General features: G+C 42.6%; 2 protein-coding genes across 3 annotated transcripts; one reads left to right on the plus strand and one right to left on the minus strand.

Moving 5' to 3' along the window:
* On the plus strand, positions 1–24,880 carry LOC100490253. 2 transcript variants are annotated; one of them, XM_002934498.1, is made up of 6 exons: positions 1–48; positions 17,541–17,613; positions 22,002–22,067; positions 22,355–22,481; positions 22,816–22,961; positions 24,800–24,880. In XM_002934498.1, the coding sequence occupies exons 2-6, from the start codon at positions 17,550–17,552 to the stop codon at positions 24,862–24,864; spliced, it is 468 nt and encodes a 155-aa protein (XP_002934544.1). In that variant the 5' UTR covers positions 1–48; positions 17,541–17,549; the 3' UTR covers positions 24,865–24,880. The 2 variants fall into 2 exon arrangements, with proteins under 2 accessions (XP_002934544.1, XP_012813129.1); XM_012957675.3 differs by lacking the exon at positions 1–48 and adding an exon at positions 13,911–14,041.
* LOC116408867 lies at positions 2,024–6,859 on the minus strand. The gene is made up of 2 exons (XM_031897007.1): positions 6,305–6,859; positions 2,024–2,996 (listed from the first exon to the last, which is right to left on the minus strand). Exons 1-2 carry the CDS (start codon positions 6,807–6,809, stop codon positions 2,770–2,772), a joined length of 732 nt encoding a protein of 243 aa, XP_031752867.1. The 5' UTR covers positions 6,810–6,859; the 3' UTR covers positions 2,024–2,769.

Below are 24,880 nucleotides of genomic sequence, written 5' to 3' on the forward strand. Positions count from 1 at the left end.
AAGAGTGAAGATCTCTCTGCAGCTCTGATATAAAAACGATTTTAGCAGGTAAAATGCATTCAAATCATTTTTTTTTCTGCAAGATTCCATGATGAATCATATATATGAATATGAAGGCGATATGAAATGTCTCCTTTAAAATTGTGAAATTGGTGTTTACCACAGAAAAACTCACCCACATTCTATTCATTTCTATGGGAAGTGTATTTATTAGTGGGTGAAAGTAAGAGGACCTCTTATCTTAGTATGAATTTTTTGGTCACAGCCTCATTGCACCCTCTCCTAATAGTTTTAAACATAGTGGAGAGCACAGCTTTAATTTCTTTGCCATATTATAAAAAAAATACAGTAAGTAATGTGCACAGAAAGTGGTAAATGGTTTAGGGGGAATACAGAAAACTGCCTGCCTATATATAGGCTTGAAAAAAGGCCGCTTGGGGCCTGAACGTTGCTTGTACAATCCGGGATTTGGCCACGATGGAATAAGAGCCTATTATTTTATTACTAAAGAAAAGCTCCTTTTGGTGCTGTTCATTACATACTTTGTACATACTTTGTATATATAAAAACACTGTTTTTGGAGATTGTGTTAGTTTTTGATGCTCTACTATACTATATCAATAGTATCCCTGTTGTAGCAGTTTGGAGTAACTTTGTATTTCAGTGTTTTCCTGTAAAGTTTAGTTTCAATTACCTTGAATTAAATAACCAGGAACATTTTGAAATGATGCAAGACATTTGCAGGAAGTATGGCAACTACGGATGTAGTAGTAGCCAGATGCCTCTTTGTTAGATAAATGCTGTCAATAGACAAAAGGAAATACATTGCTCAAACGCAGTACAAACACAGATTCTCAGTGTCCCAGCAATATTACTATGGCTATATCTGTTGCTGCACAACAACATATATGTAAAAATGTAATCTAGTTTATGGCCACCCATCAGTTTTTGACTCCACATTCATTCTTGGTCTCTCCTTACATTATGTACAATTTTCCATTCTACATTTCTCTTCAGCAATGTACCCTTCATTTTCTTCTCTGCCCATCATAATCCAAACATCCTTTGACTTTTGTTACCCTATTCAAATTCATGTCCCTTTTAACATGTTCTTCTTCCTCCCACTTTCTAGTTTCTCCATTCGGATTGCTGTCTCTTTCATGTGGTCCTATTGTGTTTTTACTTCTGTTCTGTTGGGGTCCATAGGGTTAACTTCCTTTGAAACCCCCTACTAGTTTGAAAATCCCCTGGCTTTGGCAAGGTAAGATCTGGGCCTAAATAAGAGTTTGGAGGGGAAGTTGTTTCCCTTTCCATGTTAAAATGTTCCAATGGCAGTTCCACATTTGGCCAGGAGGTGTCAGTGTTTTCATAGTCTTAATAAAGGGGAGGCACCACAAGTTCTTCCTCTTTGGCCACATGCTGAGGAAAGTGGATGTCTGGTTGAGAGCTTGTGCATAGGCCCCAGTAAGAAGTCAGGGATCAGGGCCCCATGAATGAGGTCTTAGATAGTGGAAGGTGTAGCTCCTGTCATTGTATACTTTCGGAGTGGATTAGGGTTGGAAGAGCAGTTCTGGGTGAGAGGTTAGAGTTATCTCTTCCAGGTAAAATTGCCTGTTGGTGTGGGGATCCAATTGCATATGGAATCAGGTTAGAGGATTTTTCTGGAGGTACCACTGGAAGTAATCCAAGTCCACCAAAAGTTGTCACAGAGGTGAAGTTGGATTTCTGCCAAGTATGTCCCAAGGGAGTGTCAGTGTGTAATACGCTATGAAATTCACTTTACCACAGAGAAGCCTTTACTGTGAGTTCCCTGTGATTGTTAATACAGGTATAGGACCCATTATCCAGAATGCTCGGGACCAAGGGTATTCCGGATAAGGGGTCTTTCCGTAATTTGGATCTCAATACCTTAAGTCTACTAAAGAATCAATAAAACATTAAACCCAATAGGCAACGGATCCCCCTACCCCCTCCGCTGTGTCCCCTACCGGTCTAACCAAAAATGACACAGAGACTTCTTGTGTTGGCAAAAATCTGTGGAGGTCACATTTCTTTATTTAAACAAAAACTTAAAAAACTAGGTGCACCCTGACCACCAGCTGCGGCTCCTATCTTAGCAGAAAAACCATGGGCCCGCTGCCCATACCATAGCAAACAGCTATTTTAGGGAGCAGGGATCATCAGGCAGAGCGCCCTCTGCCGACCGACCTATCTGTAGCCCATCCTCCTGCTCCCCATCATGTGCAATAATGGCGCTAACCCAGCCTCTCGCGTGACTCAGACAAGACCGTGCAGTCAAAGTCTGCTCCACACTCGTGACTTCCCAAGGGTAGGCCTGCACTTCACTGAGAAACCACCGTTTTCCTGGAGCCGCTCTGCTGCCACCCAATGGAAAAAAGGGGAAGGGTGCCACCTGTCCTTTTCCATGGCCCACCTAGCCCTACCGTGACCTCCACCATCCTTCTATAAAATTCCTGATGTTTTCCCAAAACAAGTCCAAACCTTCCTCTGTCAAATGCACTTTGTCTAAAAAGCTGGGTTTGTCTATGCTTGATGTTGTCATGCCTAATTACCCCGTTACCTGAGGAACACATGAGTTTGTGCATGGCCCGGTTCACTTTCTTCCTTGATTTTTCAATGCCCTGGGGAGAAATGGCCCCGCGCCAATCACCTCTCTGTATGATGTCTGACCATGCTACCCCCCCACCCTTCTTTCGGCTATTACCTCTTCTAGGTCCTTCCTCATCTTCTCTATCAATGCAGGGGTCTTTATTGACCCCCAGCGTGCACTATAATCAGGTGAATAAAACTGAACTTCAGAATTGTCTTGCTCAACCTACCTCTGAATTGCTCCCATTTCATACCTCTCAATCCTTGCCATGCAATCCTCATGTGTTCCTCCGGTAAGCCCAAATGCTTGCCGGCTGCATGCCTGCTTGCCCAAAAAATGAACGAATGACCTATGATCAAAATGTTGCAAGTAGTATTACCCCCTGCTGCAAGAAAAAACAAAAAAGGAAGGTCACCAATCGGGCTCATTGCCCGTTAGTTTACTACATTTATGGGGCGTATGTATTTCCTGTATGCCTTTGATTGCCATCTCCCAATCCTTTTTATCCTCTCTACCGAGTCTCCCCTCATTGCTGCCTCTGTTGCTGCCCCAATCCTGAGAGAGTGCGACCCAAATTTATTAGTATCCCATCCATTAGCCATCACTGCCTTTTTTAGAACTTGCCTAAACTGGAATGCCGACATAGGGGATAAATCCTTGTGTATTAACAATAGCAGCCCTTCCGCCGGTCGGACCTTCGTGTAGTCCTGTAAAGCTTTGACAGGGCATGTTGCTCTTGATGTTTGTTCTATGCATACCCATCTATCTTTTCCCAACTGATCTGTTTTTGACCTGTCTATGTAAACTAACACCTTCCCTTCTTGTAGCAGGACCCGTCTGTTCATTAAACCTTTATCTCTTACCTTCTTGGATGGGGTAACCAATTCGCTTATCCTAAACGCTCCTCCGAATGCCAGTGTGAAAGCTGCTCTGAACAGAGTACATTCATATTGATCTGAACACACTTCAACTAGAACTTCCAGTATTTTTTCTAACCTATCTTCTATTATGGGCTCTCTCTTATCCCTCCTGGTGCCCTCCATTCTTGCCCATCCTTTCATTATTTTTCTAATCAATGGGTCATGCGTTATATTCGGTCTCCCTTTTGCTATCGAAAAATGGGAAATTGCTGCTAAAGCTGTACTTGCTGCTGCTTTTGATTTTCCTTCTCTATACAGTACCATAAAAAATGAAAGCAATTCTCTCATGCCTTGTTTGCTCTTACCGCTTTCGCAGAATAGCTGCCATCTCTCCCATGCCCTTTTGTAGCTGGAAAGAGTCTTTTCAGATACAGACCTCTCACACAGTTCTTCTAAGAGGGGGTCACCAGCTGCCACAGATTATCGGGGCATACATGAGATGCTTTCTCTGCATTCGGAGAGAGCTTAAAGAAAATATCCCACTTTTCCCTAGATAAAGTGTCCGCTATGGTGTTTTCTACCCCCGGTACATGCTGGGCTCTGAATGCTATGTTAAACTTCATGCAAATCAGCACTAGCCGTCTTAGAAGCTTTATTATTGGGGCTGAACCTGATGACAAGTTATTTACCGCATGTACCACTCCCATATTATCAGAAAAGAATTTAATAGCCCTATCCCTCAAATCCTCTGCCCATAGCTCTAAAGCTACCAAAATTGGGAACAGTTCCAGCAATGTCAAGTTTTTTGTCAAACCTCTTTCATGCCAAGTCTGAGGCCACCTGTCTGCACACCATTTCCCTGCCAAATATGCTCCAAATCCTATACTGCCAGACGCATCCGTGAACAGCTCTACTTCTTGATTGATCTGTGCTTCTGCTACCCATAACCTCACTCCATTAAATTTCTCCAAAAAACAGTTCCAAACACTCAAATCTGCTTTCAATTCCTTTGTGATCCTTATCTTATGAAATGGTTTCTTAATCCCGAGGTTGATTTTTCCAATCTTCTGTTGAAAATGCGGCCCATTGGTATTATTCTGCATGCAAAATTCAACAGACCCAGGGTTTGCTGCATTTCCTTTAATGACACTTTATTGGCTTCAGCTAATTTCTTAACTGCCTGCCTGGTTTTAAATACTTTTTCTTTTGGAAGTCTACACTCCTTGGCCTTTGTATCAATCTCAATACCCAAAAAAGTTAACTGTGTTGTTGGCTGCACCGTCTTTTCCTCAGCCACTGGCACACCTAACTCTTTCAACAGTTGCAGGAATGCTGACAATGTGTTTCGACAAATAGCAGAGTGTTTTGGTCCCATAATCAAAAAATCATCTAAATAGTGACCTATGGCCTTATTTCCTGTTCTCCTATACAATTGCCAATGCAGGTAGGTACTGAAAGCCTCAAAAACGAACAGGATATTGCACAACCCATAGGTAAGCAGAGGTCCACGTAAAATGCTCCTTGAAAATGACAACCTGTCTACCTAAAGCTTTCTGGATGTAAAGGTAACAGTCTGAATGCAGATTCTATGTCCACCTTTGCCAACAATGCCTCTTTCCCCTGCTTTTTTACTATCTCCAATACCTCATCAAAAGACTGATACTGCACTTTGCACTTTTCCTCATCTAATGCGTCATTCACTGAAGCTCCTTCTGGGTATGACAGGTGCTGTATCATTCTAAACTTTCCTGCCTCCTTTTTTGGGACTACTCCTAATGGTGACACCAATAAAACCTTCTATGGGCGAATTTACAAATGGACCTGCCATCCGCCCTGCTTTTACCTCCTTCTCTATTTTTTGCTTTAAAACTTCTGCATGGCGACTTGCTGATTTCAAGTTCCTAAAAACTTTGCTGGGGGGGGTACACTTGAAACTGGGATCTTAAAACTTTCTAAAAAACGTGTTGTCAGAAAAATTGCTGAATCTCTATCTGGATAACTTGCTAAAGCCTCACTTAGCCTGGCTGTCTGGATTGGCGTTTCCGCTCTTCTGGTAAGCATGTCGAAAAGGCTGCCTGTTTCCCTGCCCTTCTTTCTTTCTATTGCATTCTGTACCCGGATGAGAAAAACCACAATGTAGACAAACATGTTTAAATTTGCAAGCGTAGCCCCTGGTACACCGTTTCTCATTGTATGCAAAACAGATATTCCTGGGTTTTAATGCATATGACCCTTTGTTGCCATTTCCAGCCGAACCATTATCCTTGGACACCCATCTTGTCCACAAATCTATATCTTTTTGTCCAAAAGACAAAACCTTGCTACTGACTATCCTAAAAGCCCTATCGTAATTAGACCATGACGAGCCTTTGTAAAACAAATAGGTATCAATTATCGTATCTATGTACTTTATAATGTTCAAACATTGTTCCGTTTTTTTTTTCTAAATACACACTTGCAAAAACCAAAAACCCCTTTAACCAATCAAATATTGCTTTACTCTTTTTTCCCCTCTCTTCTTCTTTCACCCCGTCTTCCTTTGCTTGCACTGCTTCCCTAGTTAAAAAAAAATGTCCACAAATTTTCCCGCCTCAATATTTTTTCTCATCCTCCTAGGCAAATGATCTGCTGTTTCTGTAAGGGCGCATGCGTAAGTATCCGCTGCTCCCACTGGAACCATTATCTGACTGTTTGCCTTTGGTTTTTCCCCCCTTTTTTCCTGCCCCTTACCTTTAAAATTTTTTTTGTATTAAAGCTAAGATTTTTCCCCCTTCCTCTTCGCTGTCTGATCCCTCTGAATCGGATTCTGAATCATAGGGTACATTTGACTCACCCATAGCCGCCACTGTTGCTCCTGGAACCTTATCTTTCTTCTGCGTTGTTCGTCCGTCTGCACTTGCTGATGCCCTTCCTTCTCCTTCTAGGCCTCTTGATGAACATTCTTCCCCTTCTCTCCTCAGCTCCCTCTCCTTCCTCCATTGAATCCAACTCTCCTCCTCCTCTCTGTTCCTAAAATAAAAACTCGGCACACCATTATTTACATAACACATTCTACTCTCTGGCCTCCTTTGACGGTACCTTTGGCTACTTGCAGGAAAAAAGTCAACAATATCATAATCATCTTCCTCATCATCATAGTATTCACCGACAACATAGCAAGGATCATCCTTTTCCCAATGTTTATCCCCCCGTGATCGTCGTGGCTGGCCCCCGTGGGTGGGAACCTTGGGATACCTGTACTCTCCCGCTCTTCTGGGCCTAGGGTTTCCCCCCCCCCCTGGAAAAACGGGATATAGGCCTAGGTGGTGTTGGGACTGCCTCCCTCCCCCATTCCTCATCGTCTGACCCCTCTTCCTCCCAGTAACCTCTCGGGGTGGAGGTCCTATAGTGTGCTCTGGGAACTGACTGCCTGCCCGGGATCCTGAGTGTGCGGATGCTGCGGGGAAGGGATGCTGCGCTGTCCCCCTCTGCCCCCTGGGAGCTGAACTAATTGGGTTGGCTTTTGGGGGTGGGAGTGGTGCTGGGGTTTCCCCTAACGCAGCGCGTTTGCCTGCTACAGTGTTGGTGGTAGTGGGTGCTGCTGTGGGCTCCCTGGGACTGGGCTGGGGATTCACCAACCTGATCGGACTCTCCGCTGCGTTTTCCGGACTCTTAGCGGCGTTATTCGGACTCCCAGCGGTGTTATTCTGACTCTCGGCTGTTTCCGGCTCCCGTGACGTCATCCAAGCGTCGCGATACTTCCGCTCCGAGATTACCACCGACCTCTTCCTCCGAACCACTTCCTCCAGCATCGTCTCCCGCAATGGGTTTCTTCCCTCTCCTGCCGCCGATGCTGCCGTCCGCCAACTTCTGCCGCCTCCTGGAGCCTTCACCTGGGGAAAGAAATGAGCACTTATATATTTGCCTATTTGTGTCTGTTAGTTACCCTCCCATATAGATTGTAAGCTCTACGGGGCAGGGACCTCCTTCATCTTGTGTTTCTGACTCTTATTGCAACTGTACCTTGTATTTATTTGTATTTATTGTTGTACTTTGTATTTATCCATTATCTTTAACCCCCCTGTCTGTATTAATGAATTCTACTGTACAGCGCTGCGTACATAAGTAGCGCTTTATAAATAAAGATATACATACATACATACATACATACCTTTCTCTTAGCACCGGAGCTCCTGATCACCGCGAAATCATCTTCGTCGCGGAAATGCCTGGGGCAGATCACTCTTCTCCTTGGAGCACTAATTCTTCCCTCCATGATCAGCAGCTTCCTCGTGGTCCTGCGAAGAGAAAGAAAAAACAAGTCATCTGTTTTTCAGGTATCGTGCATCCCCTTAAAAAGGCCCTTTCCTCCCTTACCTGCCCACTGCTCCGCCCCCGTACTGCCCCTTCTTTTCCCACCACAAAAGCCCCTTTCCATTGTTTTACCCCCCACCCGAGAGGGGGGGGGGCTGAGCCGAAACTGCCCCAATACACATCCCCACGGGGGAGGGGGCCCTGCCTAATCTCATCTCGGCCCTAGGCAGGCCTCCTTCCCCATAGGATTGTTTTCCATCCAATAAGGATTCATTATACCTTAGTTGGAATCAATTAAAAGGTACTGTTTTATTTCTACATAGAAAAAGGAAATCAGTTTTAAAATTCTGAATTATTTGATTATAATGGAGTCTATGGGAGACAGGCATTCTGTAATTCGGAGCTTTCTGGATAACGGGTTTCCGGATAAGGGGTCCGATACCTGTACATTGTTATTTTGGTTAACACCTGGCTTCCAAAAATCCTGTTTTGAGCAGCTGAGAGTTTTAGTCCTGAAACACCTCCCCATTCCTCCACACTGTATTGTGAGGGCCCAGCTGAGACTAAGGGTCTGATGTAACCAGTTTTCTACACTATTTGAGTGGAAGCTAGTTCTGCATGTAAAAACATTTGTTTCTTACATTTTCTTTTCTTACTAAAATAAAGAATTATTTAACATTAATTGCAGTTTTTGTGCACCATTGACAATGTGCTAGGCTTAAAGGAGAACTAAACCTCCCTGGGTAAAAAAGCCCCACACAACTGCCCTCCATTGGCACCCTCACCTCTCCCACCCTGCAGTCTATTTCATAGAAAAGTGCCCCTATTTGAACAACTGAAATAAAAATACAGCGCAGCACGGCAGAGATTGCAGGCCCCATCTTCACTGATTTCCGATCCTCTTTGTGTCCCTTCACAGACACGACACCTGCAGGAGTATGTGAAGGTAAATCTGATTCCGCACTAGCTCCAACTGTGCGAACCCAGTAACATGTTTGTGAAATAGACTTTACATGTCCTCTAAAGCAGATCACAATAACAGCTCTTTACTCTGCAGCACCATCTGCTGTTGAAGAACATGACATTCATCTAATGGCAAATTTACATTTGATTAATATTCTGGGTAGAAATATTACTATTTAAAATGTTATTTGAAATAAGTTAACAACACCTGTACTAGGGATCCAAATCATGGCTGAGCCAAGCGATTTTGGCACCCTATACATTCTCAGCACAGCAGTCACACTGTCACAGCACACCTCACCACATTTTTCAACATTCCCAGACAGCACTTCTGCCCCCCACTCCCAGTAACTGCACAGATAGTCACATCACTCCCACCCAACCCAGTTACTAATTTCCATGCCCCGATAAATGCCAAGGCAATCTTCCACACACTGACTGTGGTACAGCTTCTAATTGAGCTTCTGTCTAAAAGTGCTGCTTTTAGAATTGCGCCACTCCTCCTCCCCCCTCCTCGTTTGGTCAACAGCCAGCAACTACTTGAAATCAGTGCAGAATTCTTATCTCTGCTGGCCACACCAGAGCACCAATCCTTGCTGCTTGTCCCACTGCCAGTAGCCCTCTGAATGACGTAACCACGCATGAACCATCAGCAAATACACCAACCAGGGACTGGGAGAGTAAAAAAAAAATACAGGTCAGTAGGGAGTAGGCAGCAGACACTCAAAAGCACTAGAAGGGAAAAAGTAAGTGATCAAATGATCACATCACATGCTAGAGTGGGTTGGGATGGGCAGATCTCTCTTCCCAATAAGAATACATTTTACTATTAAAGGCCATATGAAACCTGTGTTAAAAAGGAAAAGAAAAAAAATCCCCCTTAGCAATGCACTCCTCTATGATTGCGCCCTAGGCAGGAGCGTACTCTGTCTACCCCTAGTTCCTTTCCTTGTCCATTTTAGGATATATAACACTGAACAGACCAAGCAAAAGTAGTCAATAAAAGTGATTTAACACTCTGGTTTGAGACATTTTGAATGCAAACATAGGTCTGGGGTACTTGTTGATTCAAATATGAACTGTTTTGCAAAGGTGAACCACCTCTTTAAAATAAAATTACTGGGCCCCAGCTTGTTACCTACCTTTTCAGGTCAGTAGCTCTGTATTCTACAGTCTACAAACATAGAGGTAAGCCTGCGATTGGATGACCTAGGCCCTATCTATTCATAGTGGCAAGATACCGCTGGGGCACTGGCTCCTTCCATTCTGCTTGTTGGAGACTCAGCTGCTCATCTGGCTGGCCTACCACTGTCTCTCACCACCTACAGTGAGTTTCATGGGTCTAACTCATCACTAGCTAACCTATATAGTGACTCTCTTTAGGTACCTACAGCAATATTGTTAAAAAAATTTATAAAAATAATGGAATTAGTTGGCCTGCACAGTTTTGTGTCACCTGCAACCACTGACACATTACTTACAAAGCTCAGTCCAAAGTCAATAATGAACAATTTAAATAAAAGTGGACCCAATACAGAATCCTGCAGGAACCAACAAAGAACCCTCCTACAGGTAGAGAGCTGCTAGTAATACCATTGACTAGAACATCATTTTGAATGTGGTCCCTTAACAAGCCTTCAAATAAATTGTGCACCATAGATGTCAAACTTACTTGCCTATAATTGCCAGGCTGAGATCGTAGTCTCTTTTTAAATATTGGAATTATATCAGCTTTCTCCAATCGATAGGTGCCATACCAGATTTCTATTCTATCACAGGTTCTAGTTACTGGGTGGGGTGTAAGTTTCTGGAAAGGAGACAATATAAGGGAGTGAGTAGAATCCTTTTTGGCTGATGAGTTACTAAGGCAGCCAGGGACTACTGCATTTTGTGCCTCACAGGGCACTTAGTCATGGGCTTGTGTAGGGCCACCAGATATGTTGAACTTTTTAATGTACCTGTATATTCAATCAATATTTTTTTACTTTAATTGTTTTGTGACCCTTGTGGAATTCCTTTGAGTGCCTGGATGCCCCTACATTGCTGTTGCTGGATTGCGCAACAAACTGTGATATAAAATTGTCATGTAACAAGTGTATTTTTTTGTCTTGGCTGTACTGTTGCTTCAGTTAATATCTTGGTAATTAAAACCCTCTATTATCTAGACTTGCCCCAAACTGAGCAGCCTTTTCTGTTTGCAACAGAAGCTCAGCCTATTCCTCTTTAATAACTTGAGGGGGTCGATAGCACACCCCTACAATTTATTCCAATTGTACCACACCTATTTCCCTCGGTTACCTCCAAGGTCCCTTCCTTTCCCCCTATTTTACTGTCCCCCACCAGTGGCCACTCAGTGGTCTGCCTATGCCCATGTTTGCAGCCCTCCCCAATGTTTCAAGCTGCCCCCTTATGTGTTCCAAAAGGAAAACCGACCTACTTTTCTCACAAGTGAATTATACCTGAAACTGCTGCTCCAAAATCATATACATGTGACAAGATATAAAAGTGGCACAAATAAACCCAATAAAAACTCTAACTGGTTTCTAACTACTAACTTCCAAGTACAGTTTCTACCTTGTGGAACTTCTCTTTAATTTTCAGAGCTTTTTGGTTCTAAAGCCTACTAAACACTTATTCACATGCAACACTTTGGGGCTCATTTACTAAAATTTGTTTTTGTCTGGCCTTGAAAGTTGTATAAAGCGACATGGTATAAATTCGAATTAAACTCGATCATTGCTGTATTTATAAAATGTCACAATGATGCTTGAATCTATTCTATTCCTCTACTATTCTAAGCCTCCATAGGTCTCAATGGTGCTCGACGGATCAAACCTGCTGAATTTTTGTTTGACCAAAAAAGGTTAACTACGCATTAATAAATCACGAATTATGGGAGTTATTTTCGAAAAACTCAAATTTTTCTAGGAACAATTAAGAAAATGGAGTTCTGGTGAAAACCTTACAGCAGCCCCTCTGGCATTTGCAGGGTTGGACAGGAGGGTGCAGGGCCCAACGGAGCTGCCGCCCAGGAGGCCCTGCAGTTGCCCCTACCAGCCGCATCCCTCGCCCCCCCTAAACTCCCCCCCCGCAGGCACACCTTTTGTGCCTTGCTTACACCCCCCGCAGGGGCCCCCTGCTGAGACTCCCTAACCCCCACAGTGTCCCCCACCCGACGTCGTCCCCTGAGCGCTTACAAATTTAACATGTCAGGCCTGGAACGGTCAGCTGGGAGAGCACTGGCAAAGGTCGGGTCTGGCCCGCCGGGGCCCACAGGGTTTTTTCCCGGTGTCCCAGCAGCCCAGTCCGACCCTGGGCATTTGCCAGAACCCACCTATTGCCAGTCCAGGCCTGGTACAATGTTATGTCATAAGGGATTCATTAACTTATGCATGCTTTTATTGCATGCTTTTGGCGCTGCTATCTGGAGTTTAGTTAGTGACTGGAATTCATTTATGGCAGTGTAACACTTGTTTGGCTATATTTAGACAAAACCCAGGCTAGTGTTAAGGTTAGAGCATGGGTTACATTGCAACTCTTAAACAGGATGGGCCTTCGCTAGGCGGAAGAGACCAGGCAGAGCAAGGGCGTAGTTGAACTATAATTCACTGTAGCTGTGTAGTGCAGATTTAGTAAAGATGGTTCTTGCAGTTTATTGTCCAAGACAATTGAAATACAGGGTTATACTTACAATACAAGCAAATATAGAGGTCAGATGATAATACCCCTTGAGGACAAACAAAGGAGGGTACACACCATTTTATCCCACCTCTTGGTAGAGTCTGGGCAGGGTAACTGCACCTGTCAGCTTTATACCCCTTTGGAGATAGTCTGGATAGATACCTTATTCCTCAGGTTGATAACCCTTAGTTTGAGAGTCCTCCAGGTGAGCAGGGATCAGGATTTATTCTAGCCTGTCTCCTATCTCTACTCCGTGGCCCTACACTGAGGCAACATTGCCGGATGGAAGGGTACTTCCAGAACTAATTCACCTTGGTGGGGCTATTAAACTGCACTTGCTTGCTAAGGGTCACTATCTCACTTCTCCTAGAGAGTGCTATTACAAAGTCTGCTATGCTTACTTGTCCTCGTTCACAGGGTCCCCGAATTGTGGATGGTAACACTCTGGGGCAATAAGGTATAGGGGATCAGAGAACTCTGTCCCCTGTTTCTCAGTCTGTGACATCATCCAACCTAGCTACAGACTGGGGAGGGACCCGATTGGCTGGATGTACCAGTGCACTTCTGGGAGGAGGTGTGCTTAAGTTTGGAGTCAAAAATCAAGGGGCGGGCCCAGGAGTTGATGAAGGGAGCCCCTGTTGTTTTGCCAGTTGTTGGAAGAGAGATACAGAGTAAGCAGCCACCTTTCCATAGGGGAAGGTACTCTGGGGCAGGTAGCGCTACCTGGGGGGACTTAAGAGCTCTTGGGGAAGGGACTGAACTGATTTAAGGGTTTAAGTTCTGCTCCGAGGCTCAGTGGACCTTCACCTGAGATACAGAGGCAGCCAAAGTGGAAGCCACACCTCCTTGCTAGACACTATATGAGACTGCAAGGGGTGTGAACAACCAGACTAAACCAATAGGGTATAGTGACATACGGTAACTGAAAACTGATACAAAGGGTTTTGCCCAATAACAGTGAATATGTGAAGAGGTAGGGTTTAAAGCCATAGGGGAGCTTAACCCTATGGGTCCCTAAAGCAGCATTTATGCAGCTGGTAGATGTGTGTTAATAAGCCCCAGTCATATGTGAGTACTTAATGTAACAGCTACTAGGGCTTATTAAGTACCCTTACCCAGCTATTTAGTTGCTGAGTAGTAGTTAACTGAGTTTGCAAACAAAGGTGCACAGGGGGAAATATTATCCCACTATATATTCTAATGTTCTTAGGAAGAACAGTATACCCTGTGGTAGCCTAAACACACTGGATCATATATGCTGTTTTACAGTTTCATAGATGTGTTCTGTGCTACCTTATCAAATGATACACATTGCTGAATCTGTGTATGTAAAAAACAAAAAAATCAAGTAAAGAAATATCTGCTAGTTTCTACTTCTCATTTTACCAGTTATTTTGGGAACGGTGCCATAACAAGTTAAAGCGAGCCACACAAAATGTTAATTCAGCAAAACTGCCTTGCTGTTTGTGACAAAACAACAGTACAAATACAGTATAACAGGTTATCAGTGGATACTGTACTTCAACTAATACAGCACATACAGTATATTCATACACACACTTTTTATTGATATTGTACTGATTAACAACCAGAACTCGTAAATGAAAGAATCTGCAAAAGGCGTATCTGAAAGGTAAGTTGATTTTACTGTGTATGGTTTAATTATGGTTTAATTAATTAATTGGTTTAATGTTTAAATGATTTTTTTAGTAGACTTAAGGTATAGAGATCCAAATTACAGAAAGACCCCTTATCCGAAAATCTCCAGTTTCAGAGCATTCCGGATAACAGGTCCCGTACCTGTATATTCTTTCCAGGAATGTTGGCAGTCCTAAATAATAATAGTGTAGATGAGTGTCTTGGTTCAGTGAAATTTTAATAGGGAAAGGGATAACCTGACAACTGACAAAAAGTATTGTAATAGATACAGCAGGGAAGAATAACATAAAAAGAAGAAAAAAATAAAGGACATTGACTTTGTTATAGTTAACTCTATGATTCATCAGGCTTGTGTCTACAAGTGTAAATGCCAATACGCTGTTTTCCTGACAAGGATTTTGGCACAAAAATGTATACTATCTTTGCCCCAAAATATGCCTCATATGTGCACAGACAGGTTGATGTCGTTGGTGCTTTATTAGTGAAACAGGAGAGGACACGCCTTTGTGCCTCCACTCCGCCCACCTCTCATGAATACAGTGCTTCTAAACGCAGACAGCCCTGAATATTGTAGACATTTGTTGCCAAGAAATAGTTTATATGTAGATGCTGGATTATCAGATTCCAACTTTAAATGTTTAAAAAAAAATAATAAAAAAATACTAGTCTTTTAAGAGTAATGTGTTAATACAGTGCTGTCCAACTGGCGGCCCACGACCCCCCTCTGTGTGGCCCTCCACCTGTCTGGCTGCTTTGATGGCTTACTCTTGTGTAAGCTTTAAATGGTATCAGTACTGTGATTAACTGCCCCCCCTGCATGGTTCTCACCTCAGATTCAGGCTGTAATCCCCCTGTATTGTTTAAATATGTAATCCCCTGTGTTGTTCACACCTTTTAATCTCTGCATTGTTCACCCCCTGCAGTGTTCACACCTCAGGCTCAGGCTGTAATCACCCCATTGTTCCCGTGTTCACACCTCAGGAGCAGTAGAAACCCACAAATAATCCCTGCATACCACAAAAAGAACATATACTGAGGTGGTACTGCAATTAAAAGGTTTTTTAATATATAGTTATTGTGCAGACTGTAGGAGCAGTGCCAGCATTGTGTCTCTGTAGGCTGCCTGTGTGTTCCATACAGGCAGCATAGGGCAAGCAGATTATGGCATACACAGGCAGGGTAGGGAAGGCAGAGTATGGCACACACAGGCAGAGTAGGGCAGGCAGAGTATGGCACACACAGACCAAGTTTGGCACAAACCAGCCAAGAATGGCACACACAGTGAAAGTATGGCACACACAGGCAGGGTAGGGAAGGCAGAGTATGGCACACACAGGCAGGGTAGGGCAGGCAGAGTATGGCACACACAGACCAAGTTTGGCACAAACCAGCCAAGAATGGCACACACAGTGAAAGTATGGCACACGCAGGCAGGGTAGGGAAGGCAGAGTATGGCACACACACAGGCAGAGTAGGGCAAGCAGAGTATGGCACACACAGGCCAAGTTTGGCACAAACCAGCCAAGAATGGCACACACAGTGAAAGTATGGCACACACAGGCAGGGTAGGGAAGGCAGAGTATGGCACACACAGGCAGGGTATGGCAGCAGAGTATGGCACACACAGGCCAAGTATGGCACAAACCAGCCAAGAATGGCACACACAGTGAAAGTATGGCACACAGGCAGGGTAGGGCAGGCAGAGTATGGCACACACAGGCAGGGTAGGGAAGGCAGAGTATGGCACACACAGGCAGGGTAGGGAAGGCAGAGTATGGCACACACAAAGGCAGGGTAGGACAGGCAGAGTATGGCACACACAAAGGCAGGGTAGGGTAGGCAGAGTATGGCACACACAAAGGCAGGGTAGGGTAGGCAGAGTATGGCACACAGGCAGGGTAGGGTAGGCAGAGTATGGCACACAGGCAGGGTAGGGCAGGCAGAGTATGGCAGGTTTTTGCTGTACTACAACCATTAATATGGTTATCATGTGATAACATGGGTGTGGTTTCAAGTGGGTGCGGTTTAAAAGGGGAGTGGTCAAAACTGGCTTCCATTATCGGCCCTCCACCACATAGGTCGGAAAAATTCCGGCCCTCGGTACAACAGAAGTTGGACAGCACTGTGTTAATAGATGTGCCTTAAATGCCAAGGCACATGACTCCAAGTCATGTGTTTACAATAATATAAATGCTTTTTTTATTAAATTTAATTCAGGGGGAACCCTTTGCAGGTTCTCTGGTTGGCCCCAGATGTCAAAGCCTGGCACTGATAATATTCAGTAGCACACAGGCTAAGTACTGGGCATACCCCCCAACTGTCCCACTTTGTGCGGGACTGTCCCGCTTTTAATAGTGCATTCTGCTGTCCTGGATAGTTCCATAAATGTCCCGCATTTCCATAATAGATTACGGAAATTCGGGACATTCAGGGAACTATCTGCGATAGCGTGATGCCCTGGCTGAAGCCGGGCGCTCCGACTCTTGCACTTGCGCGGCTCTGTTCCTCATGCGGCTCCTTGTCCGGCGGCGACAGATCCTTTTATAAGGTTGCACCCCATGCGTATTGACTACACATGTACACACGGGGCACAACCTTATAAAAGGGCCTGTCCCCGCCGCATAAGGAACAGGAGCTGTGAGTACTGCGTATGGGGGCACTGTGTATGGGGACAATTGGGGGTACTGTGTAGGGGGGCAATTGGGGGTACTATGTATGGGGGCACTGTGTATGGGAGGTACTGTCTATGGTGTCAATTGGGGGCACTGTCTATGGGGGCTACTGTCTATGGGGCAATTGGGGGCACTGTCTATGGGGGCAATGGGGGGCACTGTGTATGGGGGGCTCTGTCTATTGGGCCATTGGGGGCACTCTGTATGGGGGGGCAAAACTGGTACATAGTTATAACTCACTTATAACTGACTGCCTTCTCTCTATATTTGTATTTTATATGTAGGAGTTGCTATATTGTTTTCCTTAGGTAGTACAGTGTGAGGGTATAGCACATTAGGGTCTGATCCCACCATTTCAACTATATAAAAGGAGTATTTTTAGAAAAAAATGGGGTGTGTTAATTGGGGTGTGACCACAAAAGTGGGTGTGGTCAAAAAAATTGCCACGCTGCGTGTGCCAAATCTTTTTGTCCCTCTTTTTATTTTTCAAAAGTTGAGAGGTATGTACTGGGTTACAGTAACTTAAAAAAGGGCTTTTATTTGCAGATCTTCAAGAACATAAACAAGAACGCTACAAATAAAGCATTTTGATTCAGAGCCATCTCTTAGCAGTAACTGGTAATGGTGCAATAGCATCTATTAAAATGTGACACCAAGGGGCAACTCTTGCATTCTAACTTTTTCTAAGCATTTTTTCACATGTTACCAAAATCATACTATTCTTACTTAAATTGAAAGACATTTATTTGACCTTATTAATGATCAGCAACACCATATTATAACTTCCTTTTTCTTTTCTAGATTGGAACCATGTGTTTGCAATACACATACTGTGGTATACTTACTGGCATCATATTTATTCTCTTGGAAATTAGTAAGTAAGAAAAACTAGTAAAAATCTCTTTTTGATATTACATGCTACCAGTGCATCAAATGGTCTGCAATTCAAAATTCCCAAAAGGGAGAACATGAAACTGCTTATAACCCTCATGCAATCAAAATGAATTTGGCTGTAGGATTCCCTTCCTCATTTTCATACCTGCTCAGTAACTCGTGATTTCGAAAACTTCCAGTTCCTTATTAGATTCAAGTGAGTTATGTAGGCACAAAACAATAAAAAGTCAAGTACCAAAATGCTATATAAACAGTTGCAGATATGCACTTAATATTTGTACTAAGGTTATTTTCCTGCGGTTTATATGTCTAGCCATGATAGGAAAATAAGTGGCACAAAATAATTGTGTAAAGGTGGCCATACACAGCCAGATGTGTGTACCATACTGATTTTTGGGCAAATATTGGTCAGGGAATGCCTGTTGAAGGGCCCCATACATAGGCAGATAAGCTGCTGAAATGGTCTGAAGGACTCTAATCAGTGGCTTAAAGGAAAACTATACCCCCAAACAACATAGGTCTCTATAAATATATATTGGACACAGTTCTGCCTTTTGCTTCCACACTTCTTCCTGTTACAGTTAGAACTGCATTATTTCTGGTCATGTGATCTCTGAGGGAGTACACAGCCCATCACAAAATGGTGGATCAAGGGAAAGGATGTAAAAGGGCAATATTTACTGATATATATATTCCAGTTTGGCGAGATTCTAGATTCTAGCTAGATCACTTAAAATAATATAAACTATCTGTTGGTTAAGTATACATTCTGGTTGTATAGTTTACCTTTAAATCTGCCTGTGTGGGGCCACTTTAAGTCCGTGCGCAGAATGTAGGCATAGTTCAAAGTATGGCTTTTGCTTACCATAAAGATAAAGCTAAACAATTATTATGTGGTCATTTTTATCCCAAATAGAGCAATTTATCCCATTCACGAATATACAAATCGCTGTGTTTGAAACATGCTATGCAGGACAAGCTGGCATTGTTATAGTGCTATAGGGATTAGTCCCCGCAACTTCATTTCAAAAGAGTGCCAACTAATCTACCCGTTTGTCTTCATCTTAAGAGCAATGACACATGGAGCTAAATGTAGCCATCTACTTGTAGGGGAAACAAAATACTGATAATTGTCTCTCTGTGTTTTTTAGCATACAATTCCCAATGTTGTCGATGGCAGCGTATTTTCTGGCTTATGTATCCACAATAAGTAGCTGGCTACAAGTAGCACTGTTTGACAAAATGCCCCGTAATTGCCGTTTTTAACTGAACACCACAATCTCTCTGCATAAGTAATAATTGCTTGAATATGTGTGTTAGTGAGCTGGGATGCCTCAATGAAGGCAACTAAAAGGCATTTGTAAACGTAGGATCTCTGCATAAGCTTCAACTCAAATCTTTATTATAGATGGGATCAAGCAGCATAATCACCTGATTTGTTTCTGGCATTTCAACCCTATGATTAAAGGTAGAAATCCCCAGAAAAGTATTAGGTGATGCTTCTGGATGATTTACACAATAAAGATTCAAGTTTTTAATTAAAGCTTGAAGTGCGTGGATATCTCCCTTCTCTTTCAATAATGGTATGGCTTCAAACGCCCCCTAAAGACACCGCACAAAGAAGGATTAAAAAGCATTTTCAATGACTGCCATGCCACATGGTGAGCCAAAGTGGTGAATATATTTTCTCTTTTTTTAAAACTAGACTCTGTTATATTGCTATAAGATGTGCACATATTATAGCTGTGGTGTAGTTAGCAGGCTGCCTTTAAGCAGTAATGTTGTAAGTTCAGTTCTGCAGGAGTTTGTATGGTCTTAATGTGTATTCCTGGATGTTCTGGCTTTTTCCTAAAAATCATTCTAAAGCTAATGGCATACCTGAGTTTTCTGACAGTGGCTGCCATCCAGCTAAAAAAGTGGTAGTCAGTAGTCTCCTGCTCATCTATTGGTGCTCTTAATGTTACTGATTGGAGAGAGTTCTGTCTTATTCACTTGGAGCTCTGACAGATGGACCTCTATGCAAAAATGTTCAGTTGATAAGGTTTTGAGGGCAAAAAATGTTGCTAGATGATCCAGAGGAAAGCAACAAAAATTTCCTTCCTAGCTCCAAGATGGCAATCAGACCAGTCCCTGGATCAACTTGTACTAAGAGCTATCTCCCATAACCCTGTATTCCCTCACTTGTACTGAGAGCTATCTCCCATAACCCTGTATTCCCTCACTTGTACTGAGAGCTATCTCCCATAACCCTGTATTCCCTCGCTTGTACTAAGAGCTATCTCCCATACCCCTGTATTCCCTCACTTGTACTAAGAGCTATCTCCCATACCCCTGTATTCCCTCACTTGTACTAAGAGCTATCTCCCATAACCCTGTATTCCCTCACTTGTACTGAGAGCTAACTCCCATAACCCTGTATTCCCTCACTTGTACTGAGAGCTATCTCCCATAACCCTGTATTCCCTCACTTGTACTGAGAGCTATCTCCCATAACCCTGTATTCCCTCACTTGTACTGAGAGCTATCCCCCATAACCCTGTATTCCCTCACTTGTACTGAGAGCTATCTCCCATAACCCTGTATTCCCTCACTTGTACTGAGAGCTATCCCCCCTACCCCTGTATTCCCTCACTTGCTAAGAATCCATCCAACCCCTTCTTAAAGCTATATAATGTATCAGCCAGTACAACTGATTCGGGGAGGGAATTCCACAACTTCACAGCTCTCACAGTAAAAAAACCTTTCCGAATATTTAAACGGAACCTCCCTTCTTCTAAACAGAGTGGATGCCCTCGTGTCCGTTGGAAGGACCTACTGGTAAATAAAGCATTAGAAAGGTCATTATATGATCCCCTTATATATTTATACATATCTATCATGGCACCTCTTAAGCGCCTCTTCTCCAAGGCAAAGAGACCCAACTTGGCCAGTCTTTCTTCATAACTGAGACTTTCCATATGCTTTACCAGCTTAGTTGCCCTTCACTGGACCCTCTCTCTCAATAATGTCCCATTTGAGCACTGGAGACCAAAACTGAACAGCATATTCTCTCTCCAGCATATGGAACTCTCTAGGCAGCAGCTGGAAGTCTGTAGGAAATATTAATGTCCAAATCACTTTGGGCATTGGTAATTTAATAAAGATTTACTTAATTTAAAGGCCTAAACATGTAAAGGAACTTAAATGGCTTTAAATGGCCAATAACCAATGTAAGCAAGCATACATATATCCTCAACGTAAAGCTATATTAAGGGACACAAGAAGGAGAAAAAGATATATACTGATATTTCTCTGTAATGTAGGCATGTAAATATTTTACACACCCTAGAGTGTAGCTAGAATTTAATAAGCCCCACAGCAAAATATTTTTTGCCCTCAAAACCTTGTTTGTTATGTACTGAAATTACCACATTTTTGCCTCACTCACAACCACCAGCAATTCACCTACTTGCACTATTGTAGGTGAAATAAATTTTCACTGTTAGATGTGATTCGGCTTGAAGGGTACTGTCATGCTTTTTATGTTGTACTTTTATTTCTAAATTACACTGTTTACATAGAAAATAATTAATTCTACCATTTAAAATTTTATTTTTGAAACAACAAATATATATATTTTTAGCTGCAATATTGGTGCATAGGCCACCATCTCAGTGCATTGTACCTGAGTCCAGCGCCGGATTTCTAAATGACGCGCCCGAGGCCGCCCCCTACCCCCCCACGCGCCGCGCAAGCGCACAAACAACCTCCTCCTGCTCCTTCCCCCCCCTGCAGCCGCGCTAACGCGCATGTGCCAAAGTTAAAACTCCCATACGGAGCAGTGGGGGAGGTCCCCATTGCTCCGTATGGGAGCAAAATTTTAAAATTTGCGTGCGGCGGGGCGACATGCCTCGCCACAAATCTGGGCCTGCCTGAGTCTGAGCTGTCAGAGGGAGCAAGCGCTACACATTAGAACTGCTTTCAGATAACCTATTGTTTCTCCTACTTTCATGTAACTGAAGGAGTCCCAAGCCGGACTTGGATTTCTTACTATTGAGTGCTATTCTGATATCTTCTGGGAGCTGCTATCTTGCTCCCTTCCCATTCTTCTGCTGATCGGCTGCTGGGAGGGGGGTGATATCACTCCAACTTGCAGCTCAGCAGTAAAGTGTGACTGAAGTTTATCAGAGCACAAGTCACATGGTGTGGCACCCTGGGAAATGAAAAATATAGCTAGCCCCATGTGTAATTTGAAAATTAAATATAAAAAAATCTGTTTGTGTTTTTGAAAAACTGATTTCAATGCAGGATTTGAACTGATGTGTTTTGAAAAAAAAACGTTTTCCCATTTTACTTTAATTTGGAAACATGCTTCTCTTCTTTTTAAAGGTTGTTGCTTTTTATCGCCAAATATCACAGAGCCGCCTAAAAATAGTTTTTGGGAAGTAAAGCTGAGTAAGTATTACACTGCATTAAATGCATGTCTTTTACAAAATTATGAAAATGGAAACTTTTAACATACAGTAAATGTAACCTGGGAATCATTGGGAACTTTAAACTCTGTGCCACGAAGGATATTGGGGTTTATGTGATATACTTTTAAATAATGTTAGATTTGGTTTGAGATACATTTAGAGGTATCAGACAGCTTAGCCATGCCTGAGGGACTGGGGGTATGCACATTTACCTGCCAAAATGTATAATATGTAATGCATGGTACGGTATCGTTTAACAATGCACAGAGGCAGCAATTGACCTGCAATGCAGCGCTACAGTTGGCGTAATATCCGAAGATATTGTGGAAATGTACTGGCTAATAGATGGAAACTTCACATACAACTATCAGAATATGCGAGAAGGGAACATGACGTGAGTCTCCTAGGAGTCAGACATTGCTCACATGTAAATATGTGAATATTCTACGTATATTATCCAATACAATAAATAGAAAAGGCAAAAAAAGTGAAAACACAGTTTGCAAAACAGCCAATTATTTTTCCTTGTTTTTGCAGTAAGCTAATAAAGTGATGAAATGTCCACTGAGTTAAGGATGACAAGTAAATTTCATTTGAGTAGAGTTTCTAATGTACTGCCTTAACCTCTACATAAGCTATTGCTAGCAGGAGTGGTATGCTTAATAGACTATAAGATTTTCTTTTTTACTTTCCTGGCTGGTTCTGATATTTTCCCTATTATTTCCTAGCAATGTAACCAGAGGAGAATTACTTTATTTAAATTCAGTCCTTCACATTCTTGAAGTTCTGCCAGAAAATTATAATATTCCGATAAAATGTATTGTCTCAAGTACAAGTGGAGGTGATACATCAACTCTGTACCTTACATCCTCAGGTATGTTGACTCAATATGACAATATGAATTTGCAAGGTATTGTAGAGTGTTTCCAATAAAAGCAAGCAGAAATAGGCACCTTGATTTTAAACAACGGTACACTAGTAAGGCCAGTAACATATGAGACATTTGCTGTTTTCCAGTGGAAAGTAAAAGCTGCACTGGTAGTCCATCACTGCTCTTAATATTATTTAATGCAAAGCAATGTAGCTGACACACATCAAGTGGTGACAGACATAAAGCTAAAGCATTTTTTGTGTTGGGGTATTTTGTGCACAGCTGACCCATGTTGTACTAAGGCAAAATTTTAAAACAGAAACAAATTAAGAATAATGATTATTATCATTAAAGGAGAAGGAAAGGCTAATAAAGAGTTAATCTCAAGTTGCAGGCATACCTTCAGTTCTCTCAGTAGTGCCCTTAAGTCACCCCATATTTCTCCTGAAATAACTCTGAAAAAACTCTGAGCTGTGTAAAGAAAGCTCCCATAACGCCTCGCTCCTGCAACGAGACCCAGACCAGTGTACATGCTCAGTTTGTAAAACTATGAGTCAGCTTCCTGCTGATTGGCTCAGATCCACATTCCTAAGGGTGGGGGGGAGTGAGGTCTCAGCATTCTTGAGGAAGGGGGGAAAAGGAGAGAGGAGAGAGCTGCGTGTCTCTGGCAGAGGAAAACAGACACAAGAAATATTTTTACAGAGAACTCAGTTCAGCGTTTCTGTGAGTGCTTATGGCTGTATTTACATAGACCTTTCTGATAAAGCTTACTTAGTTTTTACCGTTCTTTCTCCTTTAGGCTGATGCCAGACATGGCGTTTTTACACTGCGTATTTTCTCCGCCTAAAAACGTAGCACAACCCACACAGCCCCTGACTATGGCATTTTTCAGCCTAGTACTGGTGATGTAGAAAATCCCGTTATCCCATGGTGCTAATAGTGCGAAATAGTAAAAACGCTGCGTATTTCCACAAGGTCTGGCAGCTGCCTTTGTGTACACATAGGAATAGGTTGCTGTGCAAATAACGGCGTATTTCGGCAAACGCATGAAAAGTCTGTGGTAACGCGTTTTCTAGCGTATTTACACATAGTGTGTTTTCCATTGAGACTGTTTAAGTTATTTCTATGGATGATGATATTGTGTGTTTTTCAGCCGCCGAGAGAATTGGAAAATACGCAGTGTAAAAATGCCACGTCTGGCATTAGCCTTAAGGACAGCACTCTTTAAGCTGGATAAAGAGTGCAGTGGCACTTGAAAAGTTGCTTAATTGCTGCCATGAAGAAAAAAGGGCTTTTTAAAAAAAACAGTTCAAAAGGGTTGTTCCATTCCTTCTGTTTCCTGAATACAGTAAATAAGATGAAATATTCCCAGTTAATTAAAGTAAAAAACCATGACACAATCCACTATAATTTGTGCACTGCCTTCCTCCAAATTATGTTCATTCACTAAAAAATGAATAGTACAAGGACACACTAAGCTTTTTGATTGCAAATGTTTATTAACTGGTAAATGACTTACTTAGGTTTGACATTAATTGGGAAACAAATAGCATAGGACCTGTGATTATTTTTGGTGTATTTTCAGATGGTAATTGTGGGTGAAGGCAATCTAGTTGGTCGTTGGTATTTTCTTTAGGCATCTAGTTCTCCCATGGTTTAAAGATTTGAACTGAACGACACAACTCCAGCAAATGTACTGAATATGCCAGTGTGCCATATGCCAACATAAATAAAATAAAATATGTCTAGTACAGAAAGGCAGTTAAGAAACAGAAATCTGCACATACAGTATGGATTATGCCATCTTTATATTATATCTTGTTTTTTTTCTTTCTTTTCAGGGTATGTAAAGGAGATGTCATTCTTTTTGTTTTTGTTCCTTTTTTTGTTTATGCTGATATATTAAACTGAAAATTATGGAA

Source organism: Xenopus tropicalis, chromosome 2 (genome assembly GCF_000004195.4).
Source record: "Xenopus tropicalis strain Nigerian chromosome 2, UCB_Xtro_10.0, whole genome shotgun sequence".
Taxonomy (NCBI): domain Eukaryota; kingdom Metazoa; phylum Chordata; class Amphibia; order Anura; family Pipidae; genus Xenopus; species Xenopus tropicalis.

Coding starts and splice junctions, on each gene's coding strand:
- LOC116408867 (XM_031897007.1), bottom strand. CDS start 6,809: ATGAGGAATGGGGGAGGGAGGCAGTCCCAACACCACCTAGGCCTATAT. Junction 2,997..6,304: donor AGCAACAGTGGCGGCTATGG/GTGAGTCAAATG, acceptor TTTTTCTTGCAG/CAGGGGGTAATACTACTTGC.
- LOC100490253 (XM_002934498.1), top strand. CDS start 17,550: ATGTGTTTGCAATACACATACTGTGGTATACTTACTGGCATCATATTT. Junction 17,614..22,001: donor ATTTATTCTCTTGGAAATTA/GTAAGTAAGAAA, acceptor TTCTTTTTAAAG/GTTGTTGCTTTTTATCGCCA. Junction 22,482..22,815: donor ATGCGAGAAGGGAACATGAC/GTGAGTCTCCTA, acceptor ATTATTTCCTAG/CAATGTAACCAGAGGAGAAT.